Genomic DNA, 16,359 nt, shown 5'->3' with positions numbered 1-16,359 from the left:
ATTGGTGTAGGAGTTATAACAAACTTTTTTGGCAGTTTGCTGTTCTTAATAGCACTCTGCTTTGGGACAATGACATCATCTTTAAAGTTCCGTGAATACTTGTAACACTAATAACAACAAACAAGTCTCCTATCTCTAAACTGCCTCGTGCTATCTCTTTCTGGTAAGGATATACTACACCAAAAACATAAAAAATATACATTTAGAAAGTCCTTAAAAGATTACCTGTAAGAGGTACTGGACTATGGGCAATTGTTCTGTTATCGTCATGTTCTACAGTGCTGTTGATATCAGGTTCTATGACAGGAGGTCGGCATTCCATGATCTTGCAGGTATACACACAACGTTTCCTGGCATCTGTTGTGCTCCAATACACCCTTGAGCACCTGGAAGACATTTCAAACAAAATAGTTTAGTGAACAGTTGAGTAAACATCTCTCTCTCTTAAAATAAAATAATAAAAAATAAGCACCTCTACCTTAAATTTCAATTTTTCAAAATCATACGTGATTAAGGTTTCCTGGTACAGCATGCTGCACATCTAGCTTAATTGCAAGGTTCTTATGAAAGCTACAGTCAATTTGCAGAGAAGTTACCTCAGTGCATCTGATTTGGTAAAAGAGGTTTAATCGTGAAAAAGCTCATACTCACTGATAGCCAATGGGAAACAACTTATCTTCACAGTCTGAGAGGTCATTCAGAATTCCTAAACAGTCTATAGTCATTGAACCTAAGCAGAAAGAAAAAACAGAAATATTCTGTAAACAGCAGAAACTTGATTCCAGGAAAGATAGAACAAGTGTTCAGAGACTAGATCTTACCAATCATCATGTGGATGTTCTCTGGTTCCAAGCCACTAAGAAATTTTCTTCTCAGACTGATACCTTCAAAATCCACAAAAACTCTCCTAAGAACTTCAAACCCATTCTCAGGAACCACCTGGAACAAGAACACACAAAACAGATCATTAGTTTTAAAAGAATCATTAACTATGTGCTATCCAGTCTGCTTTACTGCATCTCAGGGTCCCATCCTGTTCAACTTCATCAATGATCTGGACGAAGGGATAGAGTGCCTCCTCAGCAGATTTGCCGACGCTATCAAGCTGGGAGGAGTGGCTTATACAGCTGAGGGCTGTGCTGCCATTCAGAGAGACCCGCACAGGCTGGAGAGCTGGGTGGAGAGGAACCTCCCGAGGTTCAACAAGGGCAAGTGCAGAGTCCCGCACCTAGGGAGGAATAACCCTATGCACCAGTACAGGCTGGGGGCCGACCCGCTGGAAAGCAGCTCTGCAGAGAAGGTCCTGGGAGCGCTGGTGGACGACAAGTCGACCGTGAGCCAGCAATGAGCCCTTGTGGCCAGGAAGGCCAATGGTATCCTGGGGTGCACCAGGAAGACCGTTGCCAGCAGGTCGAGGGAGGGGATCCCGCCGCTCTACTCAGCCCTGGTGAGGCCTCATCTCAAGTACTGCGTCCGGTTCTGGGCTCCCCAGGATGAGAGACACATGGAACTGCCGGAGAGAGTCCAGCGTAGGGCTATGAAGACAATCAGAGGGCTGGARCGTCTGCCCTATGAAGAATGGCTGCAAAAGCTAGGACTCTTTAGCCTGGAGAAGACTGAGGGGGGAATCTTATCAATGTGTACAAGTACCTGAAGGGAGGGTGTCAAAGGGACAGGGACAAACTCTTTTCAGTTGTCCCATGTGACAGGACAAGAGGAAATGGGCAAAAACTGAACAACAGGAAGTTCCACCTGAATATGATGAAGAATTTCTTCCCTGTGAGAGTGACGGAGCACTGGAACAGGTTGCCCAGAGAGGTTGTGGAGTCTCCTTCTCTGGAGATACTCAAAGCCCACCTGGATGCAACCCTGTCTAACATGCTCTAGGTGACCCTGCTTGAGCAGGGGGGCTGGACTAGATGATCTCCAGTGGTCCAAACGGTAAGGTCTTCCAACCTTACCGATTCTATGATCTTCAGTTTGGTCTTTAATTTGGTACTGTTCAAAAAGCACCTGTCAAACTTTCTCATGCTAGTTATGTCATTGATTTCCCCTTAATAGCACTGCAGTCAGGCCCTCAGTCATGAGAAACACATTCAACATTAACTTTTAAAGAAATGTTTATAGCTACAGCCATCTTAATCCTGAAGTAAAGCAGGGTATGAAAGAACTCACCTCTCCTTTGATCAAGTCACGGTGCCTCTGGCAGTAAACTTTCTTATCATCCAGAAAGACACAGTTCTTGGCTCGTGAGCACATAAAGTGATAGTTACTTGTACAGGAAGTGAGGCAGCAGCCTACTGTGGCACCTGACTTCTGGCAGAACTCACATCTCTACAAAAGTCAAAGGAAAAGCTTATAAATTAATTAAAAAGAAAAATCAAGTTACTTATTGCTATCATTTGCTTTCTTTCAAAATGACAGAAGTTTAGAATACAGCTTGATATTTCTCTTCACTTTCGTAACACTTTACTACTACGACACACATGCACAGGTGCATATCTGAGACATGAAGAGCACATCAGAGGAAGAAAGATCCCTCACACAGAACAAGTTTTTCATTTAGAGACTGACTCTTCCAAATTTCAGCCTTTCTTCTTCATACTCCAAATCCGAATTGCATATTCATGGACAAAGCCTGTAAATATGCAATTTATTTCTCCTGCACAGAATACTGTCCAAGTGAGCAGCTTGCTGCTGGCTAGGAGAGGTCTCATTTCACTTTTTCTGCTCTTTTAATAAACATTTAGGACCAAATGAGGCAACATCAGAACTCGGACAAACTACTTTCTGGTCATGTTTCCAGTCTCATTTCATTCTTCTGGAAAATAAGCAACAACCACTTTGCAATAGAAATTCATTTTGGAAACAGGAATTCATTCTGGAACAGGAAAATTTCATCTTGCAAGGCTGCTGGGGAGTTCAGAAAAAAAAAGAAAAAAGGATACCTTCCTGCACTATCTAACAGAATAGTTATGTAGAAGTTAAATGTCAAGGTGCTTCATCTATATTAGAACATGAAAATCCTCCTTGATCAACACACTTCAGTTTGTAAGATTTGTTTTCCATTACTACTGCTACCACCAATAAATCCTTTAACTTAGACTAAAATATCAGAAAGAGGCCCAGCTTGCTCTTATTGGGAGTTTCACTGCTGTCATCAGTTCAGACTCCAACAGAGGACCTGGTTAAGTCCTAGTACCACAGAGCTAGGTGTTGCACTTTAATATAGCATTTGGCCATCCTTTGCATTTTTGTTTTGTTTTGTTTCCCCTGCCTCCCCGCAAACATGTTTGCACCATAGATATGGTGTCCATCGCTGAAAGTACAGCACTGGTAATTGAAGACTCTCTCAGAAAAGCAGAAATCTATTAGGTATTAGCCTCAAATTCTGCTCTTGAAAATTCCTTCTGGTCTCCACAATTTTCCTCAAGTGTCACACTGAGGAATTAAGAAATAAAATGTCAAGTATCTTCAGCCAGTTGTACCCAGTGTCAAAAAAGAGAAAAAAAAAACAGAACCAAAACCAAGACAAACAAACAAACAAAAAAAGAAATCAAGGAGGAAGACAGAGCAGGAGGAAAAAAACAAACAACAAAAATCACACACCAAAAACCCACAGGAGGGATATTTTAGCTGCATTCCTGTCTCTGTTTTGTGTAAGGCAGTCTGAYATTTAACAAAGCATTATTTACTTGTACCTACCAGCTGCTTTCCCCTGATCACAGCCATATGCACATTTTTTAGAGAACCATCGTCGTCCTCAAATACTTCTGCCGACCATAAAGCACAGTTCACATGAGTCCATTCATTTTGGCCAATATAGAGAAGGCGTCCAGCATCCTAAAGAACATAAGAAAACGTTCTTTTAAAATGTTCCACAGACACAACAATGCACAAAAAGCCCAGTTTCGGTTGCACTGGATTTAAAATCGTCCCCCAAAAGCAATCACTGATGCATAAAAAAATTGTCAACAACTGATAATTTCAGAGTTTAAAAGAAAAGTTAATTAGGCAGAGAAGACTACAGTTAAGTATGCACAATATGAAATGCAACCTTAGGAAGCAGGAAAATTAAACTGTATTCCTACAGGTATTTCCAGTATCTTCCAGGATCAGAAATGCATGCTGCTTACATAAACGCAGTGATTTTAATTAGTGAATTGCCTTAAAAAAACACCTCTAAAGTTAAGGCCACACTACTTTTTAACTAGAACAAGATGGGTTACTTTTATTTCAATCAAGTCATACCAAGATAACAAAACAAACAAACCCTTCAGAATCAAACATCCAGCTTGTCCACAGTACCAAGTCTGCAGTACCGCTTAGATCAGCTGTTACCAAAATGAGTGTGTGTCAGGTACTTACATTAGCACTATCATCACCATATTTCAGGCACAATGCACACTGCCTGTTGTCTTCTACATCTGGAGGTGGATTAAGTTCAGGACTATCCTCTCTGCTTCTGTCAGAACCTTGTAGTTAAAAGAGAATGCTGTTTATTTTTGAAGGTCAGGGAGGTAAAAATTTATCTGGAAAATTGTCAGTAGGTGAACAGAGCAGAAGAGCCAACTAGTACCCTAGAGTTGCAATAACTACCTCGTAAAGCAAGAAAAAGCAGGCAACAGCCTCTATGCAGCCCTTGTCTGGGGGAAAAGGGGCAGAAGAAAATGTATTTCTAGGCCCAAGCTCAGCAGAGGGAATCCAGACAACTGTTCAAGCTTAATTCTATATTTCAGTCTCCCTCCTAGCCAAGCTCCTCTACATGTCTCTCCAGTCTAGAGTGACAGGCAGAAACAGGGACCAGTGCAAAACCCATAAGACAAGACACAAAGCCCTATAGGTTTTGCCTCCTCCTGTGAGCACAGGGTGAAAAATCCAGGAGTTAGAGAAGAAAATAAAAAAAGAAAGAATTTTCACTCCCAAGCTTTTGTCCTCCACGACAACCCCTTCTTGCAGGGCTACTGCTCCTGGGTCAGATCCAGAGTTTTTTTTAGTTCATTTTTTGTTTGTATGCTTGCAAACACAGCCTAGACCCACTAATATGAATGTTCGTATTTCCTCCTTTAATTCCACGTCTCACACCATCTTTTCATTCCTGAAGTCAACTCCTCTAACTCTCTTCCTTTTTGCTATAACCTACTCTTGCATCTGATTTGCATGGCTTTGTGTGACATTCTGGAGATGTTTCAAGCAGCTATGGCAAAACTAGGCTGCACACTGCCTATTACAGTCTGAATTAGAAATATCTCATATGTAACAGCCATCGAATAATTTCATGTCACACTGGTCTTCTCAATTCTTCAACGGTATACAAGACTAATATGGCCCTCTCTTTACTACTAGAATGTTGGAATAAAGCACCCTAGGCTTGGGGCTATAGCTGCTGCAATCTATTTTCTTACTAGAGATAGGTGGTGTAGGAGGATGCAGAGGAGTTGGTGAATCTGGCTCTCCAGGCCCTTTGGGTTTTGGAGCTGGAATGATTTTCTTCATCAGAGGGGGTTGTTCAGTGCGGTTGTTCTCTTCACGCTCCTGCCACTGAGCATAATTATGGTCAAGCGAAGGGGGCAGCACTGCATTCGGCAACATACCACTGCTGAAAATGCAACAAGGAGTCAGCTGTCAGACCTGGCTACACCAAGTGACCTTGTGCACAGTACACTAGTGCTACCAATATTCAATATCCAGTAACAGTTCATTTAATTACTCACAGTCCACATGTGCTCTAAACAAAGGCTATTACCAGTCACTTATATGTCAAGGTTTGGGATGTGGCTGGTTGTCTCTTTTGAGAAAAATGGATGCTGAATAAAGGCCACACCAGATGGGGGAAGGAGAGGGAGGCGGAAGGAAGGACAGGTCTGATGAGCCAACAGCAATATAGCTAGTTCTAAATCATGCTTTTGGTCTCTGCTTCAGAATCATGAATTGTGTGCAAAGACCAGGGAATGTAATCACTGTTCTACTTCTAAAATTCAGGTTCTCTTGATACTTTCTGCTTTGACAGCTGGCAAACTGCAGGGTGTCGCAGTCAGACACAGAACAATTACTTACTTGCTTGTTACTTTATTTGGCTCCCAAAATCTGGATTTTTTTACACTGAACCATGGAAAAACACGCTCCATTTGCTGAAGGAAAACAACACTCAATTAGAAATGTTATATAACATACCTAAAAATCCAAAGAAATTCAGCCAAGAATTTCTACTGCAAATGTACAAATAGTAAGATTTCACTAACAACTTTGACACGGTATTATTATAAATCTTGGAAATACCCAAGCAATGATAAGCATGACAGACCTTTTGGACTCCAGCAGCAATATAAACAGAAATATGATACAAATTAGATTTCAAAGTAACTGCTGTCCTGCTCACCCGAATAAAGAAGGACTTGACCATGCTATTGGCTTTTTTAACTTCTGGCTGCCCTCCATCCGAATTAATGGCTGCTTGAATTATCTTCACAATATCATCACTAAATTCCAACTATAAGAAAGCCACAAAATTTTGTATCAGCAGGATTGCCTCTTGCACAGCTATACCCCCCTCATACTTTTAAGGTATCAAATGAACTTCTTGATGACTAGAACACTGATTTACGCAGAAAAATAGTTTGGCTGTAAAAAAACAAGTATTTCTGTGAATTTGCAAACTGACTAGCACAATTGCTAAACAAATAAAACCGTAATTGCTCACTTCTTCTTTCTATCAGAATTTGACTGCTGACTTTTACTTAAACCAACTAAGCTACCAACCTCACAAGGATTTAGCCATAGCTTGGCAATGGCATGTTTGCAATTGCATTTTCGAATATACACCTCTACTCAAGATTACAGGCTTTGGGGCATGGGAAAGAAAAAACTGCTCCCCAAAAGGAGAACTGACTCATTTCATAGCGGCAGTTTATACAAATCACTCCTAAAGACAGTACGCCTCCAAACATAAATTATTAGTTTCCAGATAACGGACTATCATCAATGTCATTCGCCTAGGCTTTTTGTCAGACACTGCATATAAAACATTACCTATATCCTGTTTCTCTGAACACGGATGTTTGACTAAGAGCAGAGGTGCTTTAACTAAGTATCACCACTGGTTAAAGGGACTCATACAACAGTGCAATTTGTGTGTCATTGAGTCAGCATGAACATGAGTGCCAAGCAGAACTATTTTTAGCATCACATTAACCCATTTCCTAGTTCATAAAGAAAAAGCTTCAGCATGCTCAGTTACAAATATCACAGGTGATAAAGCAGTTCATAGGATCTATAATTAGAACGAAACTCTAAAACTCTGACGTACCACAGAAGCGTAACCTCCCTGATCCATTTTTCTTTTTACTCCTTCCAGATCCAGAGGTTGCTGTTCTTCCTGTTTACTGACTTCTGTTAGGACAGGAGGATCAGGACCTTCAGGAGAGCTTCTAGATGGGATGCTCTCTTCTGTCTCAGGATTTAAATCAGGTGGCTTGGCTGCCTGTTAACAACAGCAAACCGTCAGACAGACATTGGTTATTTAGCACTGAAGTGTGGCTCCTACTCGCAACATATTCTCCTCCACATTTACAGACACAGAGTTTTTCATTAGTGTGAAAGAAAGGCCACTGGAAGCCCTGTATTATCTGAAACACAGGGACAAATACATAAAGATACTTAATCAGCTTTTTTTGCTGCAGACCTCTAAAGCACTAAGGCAGAGAGATCAGATATAAAGGTCAAACTCATTTTTCAGTAGTCATATTTCTGAATACATGCTTCAAGACTAAGATCCTGTTCTTCTTCTCTCAAAGACACACTTTCACCATCACATACCTATAATCTCCCTATTCCATGAAGAACTCTATCCTATTTTTCCTTTGTCCTCAGCAGTCATATCATAGATATCTACAAGTTTTCATAAGAACAAACGAAAGAGAGAAAACAAAAAAAATCACAATACATGTTGTTTTAACTACAGTAGAAAAGCTTTCTGAAGTATGATGCAAAGCAATACTAAAACCCAACTGAATGCCAGGCAATACTTCAAGCCAGTGTATGTTAACAGGAGGCTACAACTCACCTGCCTATAACGCAGCAAATGGCTAGTAGTTCTGGAATTCAACAGGGCTGTTAAAACTTGCTTCAAAGAAACCTGCAGCTCCTTCTCCAGTGCAAGACGCCATTCTGCAGGATGCTGTTCTGTACAGTTAATGCAAGTGTATGCCACACTCTCAGGCAAGTTAGAGAGTATCTCATACATTTCATCTGGAGACAAAAAAGAAAACCAAAACAAAGAATAAATCTGAACTACTTACTGACAGACTGTATGTATCACACTTGCTGTCTAAATCAAACATCTTCCCCAGAACAGAAACACTTTGTATTGATTGTGCCTGCATTTGAGGCCAGTCATAACTGTTCAGGCTGTCACCAATACTAAAAGTGGTTTGCCTGTAACCTTTCTATAGGTTTTTTTCAGACAGGTCAAAACAGGCAAGGGCTTTGTGCAACATTGAAGTAGAAAGGTTCAAAAATGAAGTGCTTTGGTCTACTTAGCGCCTTATATTCTTAAGAGCTAAGGAGGTAAGAGCTTGCCTTACCTGAAAGGTTTTCACATTTGGAGTGGACCCAGCGGTCACATTTTCCACACTGCATCATCTTACTCTCATAGTCGTCATCATCATAGCATTTGTCACAGAGAGGACAGAAGTTTCCTGTAAACAAGACGGGATTTTTATCAGTGGTTCAGCTGCCACATGCATCTCAAAGGCCAGATGGTTACCTACTAGAGCATCAAGAAAGCAACTCTCTAAAACCTCCCCAGCAGTAAGCTGCTGATACTATTACATCTACTTTTACAGTACTGAAAACAATGGCCACAAAAATCACCTGCCTGGAAGACCACTACAATTCTGTTACTAACCTACAATTATTATTATTAGCCTACAATTCCATTATTAGCTACACTTTTTTTTATGGTAAAGCTGAGAAAGCACTATGCGCAGTTAGCTTTACAGAGTGAAATAAAAGCGACAAAGATGATGCATAGGCAAAAAAGTATAGTAGAATAAACAGGATTTTCTACCCTGAGATTTTCCCAGAGTGCCCCTCCTAGCTTCAAAGGCCTAATGTGCAGTAAATAATCCAAGGAGCAATTGCCCTACTCACAATAGGGATTTCATTACTCTTAAGTCAGGACTCCTTTAGAATATCATTTTCTCAGCTACTACCTCATGCTCTGGACCAAAAGGTCTATAATAATTGCTATTGTTATTTTACAGGGTTTAAATTCTGGAAACCTCAAACTCTGCCAATAAAACGGCACCAATTTTTGTTAGTTATTGTAAAACCTTAGAATTTAGCTTCCCTATAAGAGCTTTTGTTATACAGGCTCTGATTCTTGACTATAACAGTAGGCTGCCCTCCTGTTTGTACCCCTGACAAGCTGGTAGGCCCTCATTTCACTCTCATCTGGCACTGTCTCATTAGAATCAGACCATCTCAAAAGACATCTGCTGTAAATAACCACAACTTTATGTACCTTTAGCAAAGAGTTTGGCACAATCATGACACAGTGAGAAGTCATGAGACCACTGCGCATCCCATCCTTTGCCTGGTGTTGTTGATCCACAGCTCTTGCAGCGAACGCATTTGGTACATATCTGGAAAAAGAGACATTTGGCAAGAGTTATTTGCTTCTATCCAATGGCTTCCATTCTTTAGTCCTAATGAAACATTTCATAGTTTTTATTATCTGATGAGTGCAAAAACCTTACACAACGGAATAAGGCATTTCAAATACCAGCAATTCTTTTGAAGGGAAAAAACCTTCCTCCCTTTGTCCTTGCTACCTGTGCTAATGATAATATTACCTTTCACATGAAAACAGCATGTGTGTGCTGGGACATTACAGTATTTTTTCTGACTTAAAATATAAAGTCATATTTTATCAGTTTTCCAACTAAGAGGACAATACAGTAGAAGAGACATTAACCATTAGTAGCAGGTACACCATGACTTTCTCATTTGTTTAGAGCAAGAAGTCAAAAGACACTGAACAGTACATTAATACAATTTGTGTCTCAGAACCAGTGTCAATAGTAAGTTTGCTAAAAAGCAAGTGTTTTCATTCTACAGAGTTCTTCTACGTTCTGAGACTATGATCAGAAGAATTATTACATCTAAAAAAAGAAATAATCCCCGTAAAAGCCTACTTGTTCAGAGAATTACCAGCAACCTTAACCTTAGTCAGAAATCCATTTCCAAATGTACCTTCCAATGCCTTAGGCACCTTTCCTTGGAAGGATAAATAAATGCAGCAGAGCAAGTAATTTACAGAGTTTTAGTCTGTAGCTAACATCAGTCAACAAGTGAATTACCCAAAAAAGAAATATCAAGAAATCTCACCCAAACTTTCTTTTTCTTTGTGGGTTTTGTTGGGTAGTTTGGGCCCAGGCACTCAGGGTGATAGCTGTTTCGGCACTTGTTGCACTCCAGCAACTGCTACGAGAACAATGGGAAAAAATATTTGAATAGAAACCCAAGAAAGGAAGTAAAATCCTGGGTATATTCATTTTTTATTAGATCTACTACCCAGGACAACAGGAGAAATTTGTAACTGAGTGACTCAAGATAAATTCATAATAATACATAGCAGTATTCAGACAGAGATTCTGTGCTCCACCTCTTCCCCCTCCATGCTTAACGGCACCAGAAGAGCTTTGGCTGCCCACTTGGTTGCCCACCGGTTCGGGATACCTTGGTGGCCTGGTGCTGTCTCCCACACACGTGGCAGAACTTGCAGCGACGGCAGCACCAGTTTTCCAGCTGATCCTCTAGGGGCCGCTCGCTCTCCTCTAAGCAGAACTTGTGGAAGGGCTCACAACAGACCTGACAATACACAAACTAACAGGGGGAGGGAGGGAGGGAGAGGGAGGTTTTAGCAAGTCAAAAGCTTTCCTGAATTCCCAAACAAAATCACTTGCTCTCCAATCTACTTCAAATTCCGCTTTACAGAATAGAGGTATTTACTGACACATTATACTAGGTAAATTGTGTGCATACTTCAGTTAGCCTAAATATATGTTTGCCTATCTAAATTAAGCATCCTGCAGCAAACAAGTGTTTGGTCATTTTTATTTAAGTGTTCTGAGTACGGGTACAGGCCCTATAGACCTTCAAGATTTCTCACCCTCTCTTTCAAGAGAAGCCAACTGAATCAGAAAAACATCGTTTGAAGAAGGAAGAGACATGTAGAGCCAAGAGACCCATCTTTCCCTTCATTCAGCTTAGATGTCCCATTTGAAAGCTCTTGTAATTTTTAAGTATCATCTATAAGGCCGATCATGTTAGGAAAAAAAAAAAGTCCTTTGGGCACAAATACTGAAACTCRAAGTCAAAAGGCATGTAAGGAATCCATTTTTTTCACTTTAGCAGCTTGACTGAGAAGGGAATGGCTCCATGTAATAGCATTCACATGCAAAATTTAACCTCTTTTTTTTTTTTTGGGGGGGGGGGGGTATTGTTCAGCAATTGTAGTCAAGCCTTCTCTAGGGTGCTTCCCAAGGCAACTGGTCTGATACATTGAGAAGACACCTGTCTTTTCTTGGGAATGCATTTAATAAATCTTAAGCCAATATAATATAAGCCAATGCTTATACAGCACCAGCAGCTTCTCAGTCACATTGCAGTAATGGTTTGCAGCTCCTAGTAGATACAGGCACATGTGAGAAAATCAACAGAGCCTAATCCCTTTTTAAAATTATTAGAAGCACGATTTTGATTTTAAGTTAACAGAATGCAAAGCTCCTGCTTTACAGAACAGGTAAGGGTCCAAATTATGTCTTAAAAAGCAGCCCAGGTGCTCTTGAAAATACTATCTTCTACATCGAATAACAGTTTGCTTCCAATGATTTGAGTATCTAGCATTTTTAGTATCCTCGGACAAAGTGTAGCACAAACAGATTTACAGATGTTATTTTATTTTCCTCTGGATTGAGGGAATTACAAGAGTTGTTTTGTAACATGGTGCATAACTAAATCAAACAGCAGAACACAATGCTTTACCTCCACATGTCCACTGCTGGCACAGAGAAAACAGACCACCCTGGGAGTAATAGGTACTGAGGTCACGATGCCTAACCCACCCATCTCCCAAACATTCTCCACTTCACAGTCCTCCTGAAAGCACAAAAGGATATATCATCATGCAGAATAAAAAAATATAGTATCAGTACAAAGTGCTCACATTGTTGCTTTATACATTCTTTGTCTGTAATTAAGTGTTCTAAAACCAAAGTTATTTTAACTTCTACGTTGGTCTACTTTATAGCGTATATTAAAAGAGTTACACCTCATCACTATTCTTGGCAAGAGCTCAATAATACACTACCCTTTGCTCTACAGGAAGTAAACTTAAAAAACAAAACAAAGTTTTTCACAAGTGCAGAATTACCACTAAAAATGAATTTTCAGAATAATTAGACTTTATTAAAGCTTCATACTTGTATAAAACACTTAGGAGATCTCACTATAGCCTCCAGTATTAAAACTTATAGAGGGAATGAAAAATTAAAATAGGAAAATACGATTTTTTATTATTTCAACAACTGTTGTTCAAAAAAGTACATTATTTAATCAGTTTAAAAACCCCAAATATACCCAAAATGTTGTGAATTACAAATTACTAACATTTTCCCCAAATCTTGTTGACTCAAGTGGTGGTAAGGTTTTATAGTTCCATCTTAATGGAATAATTCTTCATAAACCTCAAATTCTTGCTCATCCTCACTTTGACAGTTAAGGTTTAAAGGTTTAATTGTCTCTTCATCCAGTACTCTAATTATAAGAAAAAAAAGGCATAACAAACTTCTAAAAATCAACCAAATGACTTGTCACAAAGGTTCCTATTTACAGTTCTCTCTGAATGATACCAGACACGTAAACTTAGAAATCACTATTAGCACACTTGAGGGGCTGTAGCACCAGCATTTAGAGTCAGTTAATATTTAAATACTTAAACCATTTGGTCCTCTACCTTGAAATCCACTCGAATTCTATGGACTCCATCTGTAGGTGTTTTTTGCTTGGAACTGCTTCCATTAGTCAGAGGACTGAGCAAATTCAGTGTGCTGCTTTCTGGCTTGCTGATAGGAGGGGGCTTTTCCTAGTCAAGTAAAGGAGCCTGCATTAATCCCCATYCCAAACATTATACTTGAACAGTAAACCATATGAAACACTTCAGGTAATTCATATACAAACCTCCCTGAAACCAGCACAGAATTAAGAAGTTTGCAAAAGTTCAAAGAAAGTAATAATTTTGCAAACCCTTTTATAGAGTATTCCAAACATAACTACATTTCTACTTCAATTTGCTGCATCTTCCTCTATTGTCATGTCATTCATTTTGTTCTCTTAACAGAATACTGCCTCTTTGATTTTTTTTAATGCAGTGGGGCAAGCGTGGGCATAACTAGTATCTACACATTTCTCATACAGATTTAAAATCATGTTTTTCACAAAAAAAATGTTTTGTTTATAAAAGGAAGATAGTTCCATTTTTTAAACTAGTAAATATGGACAATCTAGCCTCCGTCTGACGATGTGCAAGTCTTGAAACAAGTTAACATGTGAATTGCATCTTAGTCATATGTCAAGTAATTTGGTACCAATGTTCTGATGCCAAAAAAATCCCTAGCATCTGCATGACATGCTCAGACTCACAACAAGGTACACATTTCTTCCTGAATGGATTGAAAATGTTTTCCTTTTTATATATCACATCAATCTTGAATAGTGCTAGGAATCAAGTTAGATCCATCTTAAACTGAAGGGGCAGAAGTGAATTCTTAATGAGTTTTTAGGATACAAATGGTGTTCCTATTGACATTTTAAGCACAAAAATTTACCAAAGAGTTAACACGGACAATACACTTCTATCTAAAGTCACGCAAGTTTCAACTTATTGAAATGTATAGACTATAAAAAACAAAACAAAGCAAAACACGTAGCATTCACCTTTTCCTTAGGTTTCTGTTTCACAGGGAAAGTTGGACGAGGAGCAATTTTTTTCTGTTTGCTTTGTTCTGTGCCTACGGAAAAGTAAAGAATTTTATGAGCATTTCAAGTAACAACTACTTGCAGAAAGGAAAAGCGATAAACAAATTTTGTAATGTGAGATGAATTTTAGATTGGAATTTTTCCTTCCACTTTTATGACTACACATCACTAAGTACAACTTGAACTTCTCCTCAAGGTATAACCAGTCAGGCTTATTCTGCTAAAAATCCCAAATGTTCCAAGTGCCAGGACACAAAAGTCCTGGAGGTGCTGCTTTGTTTACTGTTCATGTTGTTACGTACTACAGGCAATAGCAGGCCACGTTTTACTACTAAAAGATTACATTCTTGTATTTCATATTCAGACTATGAATAGCCAATAAACTTAATGCTACTGAAACTATACTTTAAGATTGCCACAACTGCGTGACTAAAAATCACACTAAAGATGGACATCCTTCTACTCACCTCTATACGTACATTGTAGTTCAACAGAAGGACCRCAGTTCTAAGTAAAATTCCCCAAAATAATTTGCTGAAATCTCACCAGACTATAAAGCATTTAACAATTTTAGAATCCAACAATTTTTAGCAGTATTAATGTTCAGCTGTACTTAACAAGATTCAAATGTATGGAAGACAAACAGCCACATTTACCTGTTTCTGGCTGTGGAGTCTGCTTTTTCTTAGGCTCAGAAGTAGTTAGTTTAGGTGCTTCTTTTTTCAAAGGTCCTGAGCTGGGTGGCTGAGAAGGAGGGAGCTGAACCAGCTGGGGAGCCTGTTTGCCAGTCCTTCTGGCACTAGAGGCAGGGACCTGCTTGGGCTCCATCACTGGGACAGAGAAATTTCCATCCTCATGCTTCTCCTCAACAGGCTTACGGGCAGGCTCACCACTCTTCTTCATGGTATTATCTTCTCTTGCTAAAACAGCCTGAGAAGTTTGTTTCTGTCCAGAGTCCAACTGGTTCTTTCCAGAATGGCTTTCTTTCTTTTCATTTGCCTTGGATTTCTTCTCTTTCTTTTTTGCAGCTAGGAAGAAAAATCATCAATACAGTCACACAGAYGAAATTGCATGACTTCAAATTACACACAGCACTTTAAATAAGGGAACAGACATTTTGTTGTCAGAATTTTGTGTTGTTCCTTCATATGGAAAAAAAAATCAGTACTCCAGAAGAAAAGTATTTTTGTCAGTAAAATTAATGCACTTGACTTACGTTGCAATCTCTGTTCTAATATTGTGGGCCTCTATTCTGACATATCAGTAAACAAAATGCTTCTGCAGTAAAGCAGACACACAGCTTAACTGCACAATAGAGAAAGCAGACTTTGTATGGTGAAGGTTCAAGGAATTTTACGACAGCCACCTGATCACTGTCACACTAACACATGGACCTCCAATAATCCAGTCCTAAGAATGCTGAGGTTTAATAGAATGTGTATGATGGCTCACTTAAGCCCTATGTCAGAGACAAGGAGGCTCCAAGAGATTCATCAATCTCCACATCATTCAGGAACTGGTAAATCTGACAAATGCTTCACCTGAAGCACAGAGGGGAGACTGATCATCTATCAGCAGCAGTTCCCTACAAAAGGGAAGAAAAACTACGAGTCCAGCAGTGAAAATGGCAGCCACCATTAGGGATTATAGAAACTGCCCTTACTCATACCTCTCTTACAACTTTCATTTGACATCATCAGAACAGTTAGACTCCCTGTTAACAGTTGGTTTCACACTAATCTTTTATAGCTCAGTGTAGCCACAATGACAGCATAAAGAAAAAAAGTTTAGGATATGAAAATTTCCTCTCTGGTGCTACACTCAAGAGTGAAATCTTCTAGCCTACCTTTAGCTTGCTTCTGGAGATATGCTTTGGAAGGCATCCATTGTAGATTCTGACACTTCCTCATTCTACAAAGAAAAAATGTGTTGTGCAATTAGAAATCAGAAGAAAAATGCACAGACATTAGGAACACATTTGGTAAAACTTCAACAAGAAAAACTGAGATTAAAAAAAAAAGAATTTACCAGTCACTCAATATTCCCAGTTGTCTTTTCCAAATAATTATTTTTTTCCCTTCAGAAATATTTAAGACCAAAGAAGCTTTTTGTTTTCACTTGTATTTTCCTTTTGGTTTGCCACACTCAACATGCAGTTTTGAGGTTAATAAAACTGCCAATGCAATAACTCTGTTTCACTGGAAAATCCCCCATCAACTACATTTCTTAGATGTTGGCATTTGAGAAGTATCAGAATACTTCTCAAATGCCAGTAACAGCTCTAAGAAACCAAACCACACACTCTGAACTGTAGGTTTT

At 39.3% G+C, this 16,359-nt stretch overlaps 1 protein-coding gene across 1 annotated transcript in view; it reads right to left on the bottom strand.

Annotated features, from left to right (window-relative positions):
• The window catches only part of KMT2A (lysine methyltransferase 2A), a 45,194-nt gene that overhangs the window by 17,983 nt on the left and 10,852 nt on the right, over positions 1–16,359 (bottom strand). The window contains exons 6-25 of the mRNA XM_085303163.1: positions 15,887–15,951; positions 14,697–15,068; positions 13,999–14,072; positions 13,019–13,147; positions 12,049–12,162; positions 10,741–10,887; positions 10,390–10,485; positions 9,524–9,644; positions 8,583–8,696; positions 8,063–8,247; positions 7,307–7,480; positions 6,380–6,490; positions 6,058–6,131; positions 5,406–5,599; positions 4,369–4,475; positions 3,706–3,843; positions 2,176–2,334; positions 822–939; positions 652–730; positions 226–386 (exon numbers count right to left, since the gene is read on the bottom strand). Of these exons, the coding sequence (XP_085159289.1) occupies positions 226–386; positions 652–730; positions 822–939; positions 2,176–2,334; positions 3,706–3,843; positions 4,369–4,475; positions 5,406–5,599; positions 6,058–6,131; positions 6,380–6,490; positions 7,307–7,480; positions 8,063–8,247; positions 8,583–8,696; positions 9,524–9,644; positions 10,390–10,485; positions 10,741–10,887; positions 12,049–12,162; positions 13,019–13,147; positions 13,999–14,072; positions 14,697–15,068; positions 15,887–15,951 (2,732 nt within the window). The remainder of the gene's footprint in view (positions 1–225; positions 387–651; positions 731–821; positions 940–2,175; positions 2,335–3,705; positions 3,844–4,368; positions 4,476–5,405; positions 5,600–6,057; positions 6,132–6,379; positions 6,491–7,306; positions 7,481–8,062; positions 8,248–8,582; positions 8,697–9,523; positions 9,645–10,389; positions 10,486–10,740; positions 10,888–12,048; positions 12,163–13,018; positions 13,148–13,998; positions 14,073–14,696; positions 15,069–15,886; positions 15,952–16,359) is intronic.

Source organism: Rhea americana, unplaced genomic scaffold (assembly GCF_003343005.1).
Source record: "Rhea americana isolate MKP2758 unplaced genomic scaffold, rheAme1 scaffold_197, whole genome shotgun sequence".
In the NCBI taxonomy this organism is placed as follows: Eukaryota; Metazoa; Chordata; class Aves; order Rheiformes; family Rheidae; genus Rhea; species Rhea americana.
Note: the sequence above shows the minus strand (reverse complement) of the source record. Positions and strands in the feature narration are given on the sequence as shown.